The sequence below is a fragment of the Engystomops pustulosus genome, chromosome 4 (genome assembly GCF_040894005.1).
Source record: "Engystomops pustulosus chromosome 4, aEngPut4.maternal, whole genome shotgun sequence".
Classification (NCBI taxonomy): Eukaryota; Metazoa; Chordata; class Amphibia; order Anura; family Leptodactylidae; genus Engystomops; species Engystomops pustulosus.
The window spans coordinates 223,129,330-223,139,745 of NC_092414.1; the positions used below are offsets into that span (position 1 = coordinate 223,129,330).

Consider the following 10,416-nt stretch of genomic DNA (forward strand, 5'->3'; position numbering starts at 1 on the left):
AATTGGGAAAGGATGGGGATGCAGTTATTATTATTATTATTATTATTATTATTATTATTATTATTAAAGACTTCATCACTTGGGATTAACTTTCATTTGTGCTCTCTAGCATGGTTTTGGCTCTCAATTTATGTCCTTGTTATAGGGCCTTTACTCTTCTCCCATGGCCAAGATTTGTGCTGAGGACAGATTTGGTAGAACCCAAATGCTAACTGTAAGACAGCGTGCCCAACAGAATATAAATGCGCTTTATTCACTGATAATATTCTCTTATTTCTCTCAGCTATAGGGATAAGCGGACCTGTTTAGGTTCGAATTAAGCATTGAAATACCAGCAGTGTGACCCGCCATTTTCCAGAAGATCGCTGCTCCCCATGATGTTATCATGGAAGTATGATCCTGGAGTACATGCCGCTGCTGTAATTTAACTGTCACAAGAGCTTTACAGGCAGCATTTAAACAGTTAACATCTCTAGTATTATTACCAACATCATGGGGGGCTGATTTTTCTCCCAAACCTATTTGATATTCTGGAACATTTTGGGACAGTTTCTAGGCTGAAGATTAACCACTTTAAATCCACACGCCATAGTTTGGAGCTCATTCCATTAAATCCATCCATTAAGTCCATTGCATTCTTAAATATTCATTTTCATTTCTCTTTGATCCCACCCTCTATATCAGATCGGGTTGTTTAATTAGCTCCACCTGAAGCCTTTCTTGTTCACGAAAACTACTCCATCTGATCCATAAATTAGAAATGGACCTCATCTGGTAGCTATACTCACTATCCAGGTTAGTAAGTGTTACTTAGTTAGTAGAACATAAAAGTTCTTCATACAAGACTGAGGGGCATGTGTTTGTGGGAAAGGGGACTTTATATATTCAGAGTCTGGGAGATCATAATGCTGAAGCTAATCCAGTACTATCACGCTTTGTGTCTCATCATAACCCTTATCTATTCATGGCCTTACTACCCCTGCTCATTACAAATGGAAGTAGTAGGGTGCTGTCCAGTCCCAAATGAATTGATATTTTGGCTCAGAGCATCTGAGCATTGACCATGGGAGATGCTCTGTAGGTCACCCTTTTGAAAAAAACACGCCTTGGCCTCCCCTCGAAAACCGATGGCGAAGATCTACTGTAATCCCGACATCTTTCATGACAAATAAACTATTTCCATTGGTGACAGTATAAGGGACTTCAGGGGATCAGGGACAATGGGGTGGGAGGTAGTAACTGAGAATATTTCCCAGAATCTCAATATCTTTGACCTAAATATTTAACTGTTATCATCTCACCCGACCAACAGGCAATCTATCCTATATGCTGGAGTGGTAGACAGACATAGATGTGGAAGGAAAAAATCAGCAATGGTCGGACATAGCTCAATCTATATCTAAATTATCCATCCAAACATATTGGTGAAAGACACCAGTGTCTTCCTGGTTTGGAGGACTAAGCATAATGATAAAGCCACCATAACATCCCTTGTAAGTTGTACTTTATTCTCTATATTCATGTCACCTCACCCATGGGGAAGCTATCCTCTGTGATAGACAGATGTGGGTGTTATGTTAAAAAAGTCCAAAAATGGTGGGACAAGGTCCACTCTATCATGGCTGAACTGTCCTTCGATGCTTTATAGGTGGGAGCTGAGTATACAGCCTTGATGAGGTGGTCTATGGTTCCATCCAGGATAACTGTGGTACTTGTGATTCTCTCAGTTTTAAACATTGTGGAAAGGAAGACTTGTTTCTCCATGTGCATTGGCACAGTCTAGTCGGGGGCAGATTTTGGTTTAGTGCGACAACTCTGAAAAGTGATGCAGTTGTAACATTTAATAGGCAAACGCTCTTGGTAAGATCTGACCTATTGATCCCAGCCCCATTTATTACTTTTTAAATGTTATTTTAATATTGTGCTTAAGATTTTTACATTTTTGTTTATGAAAAATAATTCCACTTCAGAAGACGTTTGGGACAGATATATTGTGTGGGGGCAATTATGTACTAATGGCCCGGGGTATTATAGTGCGGGGCTGGAAGTCTCTATGGAGTCTCCATTATCTTTATAACTAGGATATAAATGTGTCTCCTGATCGTGTGTTGTATTATATAGGGATCCGTTCTATGCTCCGGTCTACGCAGCAAATGAAAGAGACGCTTGTATGAAAACATCATGAATGAGAAAGAAGTCTGGTTCCAGAAGTAAGATTCTTTTATGTTTTATCTTCTGTTAAAATTATAATTTGTCCATTTTAAAAAAAGAAAAATGTATCATTGAGATGTTTGTTGGGGATGATTACTGGCTCTAAGACATACAGAAAATCTTTTTTTTATTATTTTTTTTTAAAATAGGAAACATGACAATTATTTATATTTTAATTCATTTAATTATTGTCCTCATGCTCTTAAATTTACGGAAGAAATAAAAAAAAATATGTGCTTATCATTTTCATACATAATGGGGGATATTTATCATACGCCCCCCCCCCCCCCCCGGTGCTCTTGCGCGGCACGATACAGCCAGAGGCTGAAACCTCTTGATGTATCTAACATGGTCAATTATTTTTACGCCAGGCGCTGCCTGGCATAGAAATAAACGCAGCCGGTGAATTTTCAGATGTGAAAAGTTGCCGGCTGCAGTAAGTGCGTAGGTGCGGTGACAGTAACGCCCTGTGCAGGCCCACTCCTGGCCGGCTGAGCCCCTCTTCACGCCCCCCCCCCCCACGCTCCACTGGCGTGAAGGTGGCGGATTGGACTAAATAATCACAAGTGCTAGCAATAAGCTTTAAGCATTTGTGATTATTTCATGGCTTCTACGTCACTGACCTGGCGCAGAGGCCCTGATAAATATCCCCAATGTTTTTATGTGTATAATTTTGTTATGGTCTTTAAGTAAATCCTGTAAATATGAACCATCTGTGGAGTCACCCAACTTCACGGCTCATCAATGAAAAATACTTCTAACATTTCTATTCTCATATTATTAAAATTAGCAACAGAAAGGTGAAAAGCTCTAAGGACTGAATGGACTTTCATCACCTGATTCTCTCTAAATTAATGATTTAACACTTGTTAATGACCTCTGGTTCTGGAGATCTTTTATAGATGTTATTTTGTGATATCCCTGACTATCCATGAATTTGGGTAATAGCAGTCTTCTACTTAAGGAAAAATGACCTACAGACGACCCCGAGTGACAGACTGACCCGCTATGACCTCTGGTGACCTCTCTGGATAGTTTTCTTTAGTCCCAGACTGCAATAATCTGTAAGGTGTCTGTAATGAAGCTTTATTGATGATCCTTGTTCCCATGACAGCAAATAATTTTAAAAATTGAATTGTCATTGGGACAAAAAGAAAAGATTTTGCCTGGAGTTACAATGATAAAATATACCACTTCCGACTTACATACAAATTCAACTTAAGAAAAAACCTAAAGAACCTTTCCTGTATGTAGCCTGGGGACTGCCTGTATATGATACAAGGCTGGTGATCACTACACATGCTGCATTGTTGCTATAGTAGTCTTAGAAATAGTCAATTGAAACCTACCAATGAATCCAGTGTATAAATAGGTTTTCTTCTGGGTCGATACTTTATCTCCACGTCAGTCGCTCATTGACCATCACTTGTAGCTGCTGTGGATCTCATACACTCTCTGCTTTATATTTTGAACCTTAGAAATCACAGGGTATAAAAAGTAAATACTGTAAGTGTAATGAATATCTAAGGTCCTTATAGTAACCATATATTGTGTATCGGGGCCTCCAGGCAAAGCTTCAACTATTGTTGCGCAACAGTCACTAAGGCTAAAAACACAGAAAATGGCAAAAAAATGTTTTGTTATCAAAGGGGTAAAAAATAAGTTGTGACGCGCCCCAGCTTTCTATTTACGTTCAGTCTGAGGATTTTGCAGCATAATGTTTCATCATTCTGAAAATCTTAAGGTTACACTCGGAGGTAACATGAGTAGAATAGCTACAGTCATACTCATGGGGTTTCCTAATGATGAAAGCTTCCGGATGATTCTTTTCACTCTTCTTCTTTTGATCTTTTGTGGGACACTTTGTGGAAACCTCGTGATCATCACCCTGGTGTCCACTAGCCGAGCCCTCCGCACTCCCATGTACTTCTTCTTGACACAAGTCTCCATCTCCGATGTTATACTCATCACAGCCATCGTCCCCAATACTCTCCGAGTCTTACTAACTGGGGTGAGGCTGATGCCTTTCCCATGCTGCATTGCTCAATATCTTAGCTTTTCGTTTTCTCTATGCTCAGAATGTCTTCTGCTGACCGTCATGTCATTTGATCGATATTCAGCCATCTGTAACCCCTTACGTTACTCATCTCTGATGGACTTCAAGGCTTGTGTAGCTCTGGCCACATTGTCCTGGTCTTTGACCCTCTCAGTAATATGTATGAAAATCATCAATGTTTCTCTATTACACTTTTGTGGCCCAAATATTATCCACCATTTCTTCTGTGATCTGTATCCTCTATTAGAACTGTCGTGTTCAGATACCTCCATATTCCAACTACAAATTACAATTGTTATCGCAACGTTGGTTATTTTACCCTTAATTCTCATCATCACTTCTTATATTCTAATTATTTCCTCCATATTGAAGATCAAGTCTCTAAACCGGAGACGCAAAGTTTTCTCCACCTGTAGCTCCCATCTGACTGTGGTTTGTATATTTTATGGAACGTTAAGTGGTATCTACATCCTACCTAACAAAGGTAAAGCCTTCACCATGAGCACAGCCTTTTCCTTGTTTTATACCGTAGTGACCCCGTTATTGAACCCCATTGTATACAGTCTCAGAAATAAGGAGCTTATTAAGGCTTTTCATATGTCCCTCAAGCGATTGGCATGTTGAAATGGGCAACGATGGATAGAAGGACAGAGTGAAGTGAGATCAGTAAATCCTATGTAAAGATTCCTGAGATTGTACAAACCTCAAGTCTGGAAATAGAGTCAAGAACAAATCTCTACAAAGGACAAGCTCTGAGTAATGTGAAGCCGTGGTCCTGGAGCAACTTACTCCTAAGACCTTGCAAATGTCTGGAAACAATGAGCTCTAATGCATCCGTAGATTTGTAACAATTACATAAAGCTTTAGTCCAATCATCTAAACACTTAAGTAAGTTGAGTCTCTTTTCAAGGATATTATTATTTCTCTTCTCGTGTAGCTTGGCGCTCGCCCTCTACGGCCCAGATGAGCAAACATTCACGTACAAGGGGTCTAAGATGAATTCCTTCATGAAATGCATTATACAATTGGCAAACACAATGGGGAATACTTATCAGGGCCTCTGCGCCATGTCATTGCTAGAACTTGCAATTATTTTGCTCTATTCGCCACCTTCATGCCGGGAGTGGCCCAGCGCAGTGCGTTACTGTGCCCTGCCTGGCGTAGAATAAATGCTGTGCAGCCGTCTGCCCCAATACTTCAAGAGGCAGAAGCCTCTTGATCTAAACCGCTGTGAAAAATGCAGCAGCAGGGCAATCGTACGCCGGCATATGATAAATAAGCCCCAATCTGCTGATCACAATATTGAAAATAAGGATGTAGGGGCAAATTTACTAAGAAAAGTGCAGTCTGTACTATGTGCCATTTGGCTGTGTAGTTTGCAAGGGGTGACAGATTGAGGATTTCTGGCGCCTTTTTTCATGAATCTGGCACCCCCTGCACTTCCCCGACAGAAGGCACCAACTTTTTATTGGTGCTCCTTTAACATGGGGCATGCGGCACATTTCTGTTGTACTTTGCAAGTTAAATCTGGCGCACGGTCCGAATGAGCACCGGAACGTCCCCTTATTTGTGTCGCATGATGACTAGTGTAGCCGCGCCACAAAAGGGTTGCATGCAGCACACGTGGGGTGCAGACACTTCTTAGATACCTGTGCAAGCACCACATGCAAAGTCCAACGGAAAACTGTCGCAAGGGCTTTAGATAATGTGCCCCATAGTCTCTGACTAACCGCTAAATATACAACTAAAGAGATGCTCAATCTCAGTAGTGCTAGGGGTCATGGCTAGAATGCTTTCTACAAAATCACCAATTTTGGAACCATCCTCCTAGGAAGGTGTTTACTCTGACATGTTTGTTCATATCCATCGACATATTTCTTAACAAGAATCATTCTGCCATTGTACAAATTGTTTCCTCTAGAAGACTCTGCTATATGTAGGGGGTTGTACTCATTTGTGAGTCAATATGGAACATATTGTTGGTTCTGGAACCTACCAATGGTATCGAGAAGGTTGGTGAGCGAATAAATGAATTACAACCCCACAACTTATAGTAAGTAATAAAATGTTGAATTTATTATTAGATCTGATACTAAAGTTATGACAGAACATAGAAATAATGCAAAAAGATTATAAAATCAATAAACAATAAGACAACGTGGGTGTATAATCATTGATCACACATCCCAAATAAGGATTAGTCCAGTAATCAGAGAAGCGTTACCGTATATACTGGAGTATAAGCCGAGGTTAAAAATTTTAATACAAAATACCGGAGAAACTTATTGGGGCAGATTTACTTACCCGGCCCATTCACGATCCAGGGGCGCGTTCTCTGCTCTGGATTCGGGTCCGGCCGGGATTTATGAAGGTAGTTCCTCCGCCGTCCACCAGGTGGCGCTGCTGCGCTGAAAATCATCTCAACGCACCGGAATGCACCGAGCTGGACCAGGTGAAGGTAAGCGCTTCCCAAGCGACACTTTTTCGGTTTTTAAATGCGGCGGTTTTTCCGAATACGTCGGGTTTTCGTTCGGCCACGCCCCCCGATTTCCGTCACGCGCATGCCGGCGCCGATGCGCCACAATCCGATTGCGTGCGCCACAATCCCGGGGCAATTCAGGTACAATCGGCGCAAATCGGAAATATTTGGGTAACACGTCGGGAAAACGCGAATTGGGCCCTTAGTAAATGACCCCCATTGACTTGAGTATAAGCCGCGGTTATATGCATTGGTCACAGCCAACCCCAGTAATTAAATGTCCAGCAGTCCTTCCTCACTTATAAAATGTCCATATGCAGTCTCCCTACTAATAAAATGCCCTAATGCAGCCCTTCCCCTGTAATAATATACCCCATGCAGCTTCCCTTAGCAATGATATGCCACATGCTGCAACCCCCACAGTAATAATATGCCATATTCTGCAGCCCCCCCCCCAGTAATAATGTACCCCAAGCAGCCACCCCCTAGTAATGATATGCCACATGCAGCTGCCCCTAGTAATGATATGCCACATGCAGCAGCCCCCCCAGTCAGCCCCCCAGTAATGATATGCCACATGCAGCAGCCCCCCCAGTAATGATATGCCACATGCAGCAACCCACCAATAATGAAATGCCACATGCAGCAGCCCCCCCAGTAATGATATGACACATGCAGCAACCCACCAATAATGATATGACACATGCAGCAGCCCCCCAGTAATGATATGCCACATGCAGCAGCCCCCCCAGTAATGATATGCCACATGCAGCAACCCACCAATAATGATATGATACATGCAGCAGCCCCCCAGTAATGATATGACACATGCAGCAGCCCCCCAGTAATGATAGGGCGCATGCAGCAGCCCCCAGTAACGATATGCCACATGCAGCAGCCCCCCAGTAATGATATGCCACATGCAGCAGCCCCCAGTAATGATATGCCACATGCAGCAGCCCCCCAGTAATGATATGCCACATGCAGCAGCCCCATCTAATGATATGCCACATGCAGCCACCCCCCACTAATGATTTGCCACATGCAGCAGCCCCCAGTAATGATATGCCACATGCAGCAGCCCCATCTAATGATATGCCACATGTAGCAGCCCCATCTAATGATATGCCACATGCAGCAGCCCCCCCCACTAATGATATGCCACATGCAGCAGACCTACAGTAATGATATGCCACATCCCTTAGCCCCCCAGTAATGATATGCCACATGCAGCAGCCCCCCTAGTAATAATATGCCACATTCTGCAGCCCCCCAGTAATAATATACCCCAAGCAGATGCCCCCAGAAATGATATGTCACATGCAACAGCCCCTACTAATAATATGCCACATGCAACAACCTACCAGTAATAATATGCACACACATCATACTTACTTTCTAGGGCTCCCTGTGGCTCCTCTTCTCTCTCTTCTTGTCTTCATGTCTATCAGAGCAGGCAGACATGGGTTCATGCTCTCTAACCACTCTGACGTCTTCAGTGGTGACACGGCCACCTCTTAGTGTGTGTTCGGGCAGAGAGCATGGAAGCGTCTCTGTCCTTTCTGATAGACATGAAGATGATCCAGAAGAGGAGTGACGGAAGGTAAGGACACAAGTTTATTTTTTTATAACTTGTGTATTTTTGGCACATTTTTGTGCTGAATAACATGAATATATATGATACATTGAATATTCAAATCAGAATGTTAGTAGCCTGATAATAGCAGTTACTGGTTATATCTGGTTGGTATAAAAATAAAGTAATATGGGGTCTACCCTCCTTTTTCATAATTAGCCAGAAGTAACGAGGATTCCTCAGCTAGTACATTATTCAAATGTAAGGTCGAAGGTTACTGACCCTGCACAGCCTTAAATTACAATATTGGAGAACACGCCGCTGGATCGCGAACGGACGAGGTAAGTAAATCTGACCCATTGTATTAAAATTACCACCTGAATGGCATTATCTTTTGGATAAAAAATTGTTATCGCCAATTATGAAGCTTCTTACTGGCTTGCAAGGCTAGACATGACAATATGACCACCATGATACCCCTGGAGCACTTGTGTAAGTTGCATTCTGTAGGAGAACAGAAATCTGTTTGCTATAATCATCTCACCTCCACCACAAGAAATCTATCCTCAGACAGAGACAGATGTGTGTGTGGTGAGACATGTCCAACTCTATCTCCAAACTGTCCATCCATCCTTATTGGTGGAAGCTGAGTATAAGGCCTTGATGAGGTGGTACATGGTTCCCTTCAGGATAACTGTGATAGCTGAGTCTAGTGATTCATTCTATGTTGGACAATGTGGACATAAGGGCTAGTGTCTCCATATGTGCCGGGGCTGCCTAGAAGTGGCAAGATTTTGGTTTAGTGGAGAACATTGGGAAAACATTTTCCCCCCATGCCCACCTAAGGACCCATGGCAAGACCAATAGTACAAGGTCCCAATTAGAGATGAGCGAGCACTAAAATGCTTGAGTGCTCGTTACTCGGGTCCAACCTTTCCCGATGCTCGAGTGCTCGTATCAAATAACGAACCCCATTGAAGTCAATGGGAGACTCGAGCATTTTTCACTGAAAGAACACATTGAAAGAAGAACACTAAAGAAGAACACAGTGAAGAACACATTGCAGATGTTCCGTACATCTGCTAACTTATTGGAAGACACGCGCTCCGAACGGCATTCTTCAAAATAGTATATGTAGAACATTATGTGTGAAGAACACATTACAGATGTTTCCATACATCTGCAATGTGTTCTTCACACATTGGGGCAGATTTACTTACCCGGTCCGTTCGGGATCCAGTGGCGCGTTCTCTGCGGTGGATTCGGGTCTGGCCGGGATTCATTAAGGCAGTTCCTCTGACGTCCACCAGGTGGCGTTGCTGCGCTGAAGAGCATCGGAACGCACTCAAGTACACCGGCCTATTCCTGGTGAAGGTAAGTGCAAGCTCCGCGACACATTTTTCTTTTTTAAATGCGGCGGTTTTTCCGAATCTGTTGGGTTTTCGTTAGGCCACGCCCCCCCCCGATTTCCGTCGCGTGCATGCCAGCGCCGATGTGCCAAAATCCGATCGTGTGCGCCAAAATCCCGAGGGAATTCAGGGAAAATCGCCGCAAATCGGAAATATTCGAGTAACACGTCGGGAAAACGCGAATCGGGCCCTTAGTAAATGACCCCCATCATGTTCTTCACATACTATTGTGAAGAAAACTGTGCGGCGCGTGTCTTCCGATAAGTTAGCAGATGTCCGGAACATCTGCAATGTGTTCTTCACTGGGTCGGACTTGGTCCTGCTCTAGCCCCCGCTCCGCTCCTCCATGCCCGCTCCGCTCCTCCATGCCTGCTCCGTGATGCCCACTCCGCTTCTCCATGCCGGCTCCAGCCCCGCTCTGCTCCTCCATGCCCGCTCCTCCATGCCTGCTCCAGCCCCCGCTCCGTGATGCCCGCTCCCGCCTCCTCTCTGTTTCTCCATGCCCGCTCCGTGATGCCTGCTCCAGCCCCCGCTCCACTCCGTGATGCCCGCTCCATGATGCCCGCTCTGTTCCTCCATGCCCGCTCCGTGATGCCCACTCCACTCCTCCATGCCCAGTCCAGCTCCGCTCCACTCCTCCATGCCCGCTCCAGCCCCCGCTCCGCTTCAGCCTCCGCTACTGCAT

General features: G+C 43.9%; 1 protein-coding gene across 1 annotated transcript; it reads left to right on the forward strand.

Moving 5' to 3' along the window:
* Positions 1-4,000: 4,000 nt before the first annotated feature.
* LOC140128768 (olfactory receptor 10J4-like) lies at positions 4,001-4,891 on the forward strand. The gene has a single exon (XM_072150470.1). The coding sequence runs from the start codon at positions 4,001-4,003 to the stop codon at positions 4,889-4,891; it is 891 nt and encodes a 296-aa protein (XP_072006571.1).
* Positions 4,892-10,416: the final 5,525 nt, after the last annotated feature.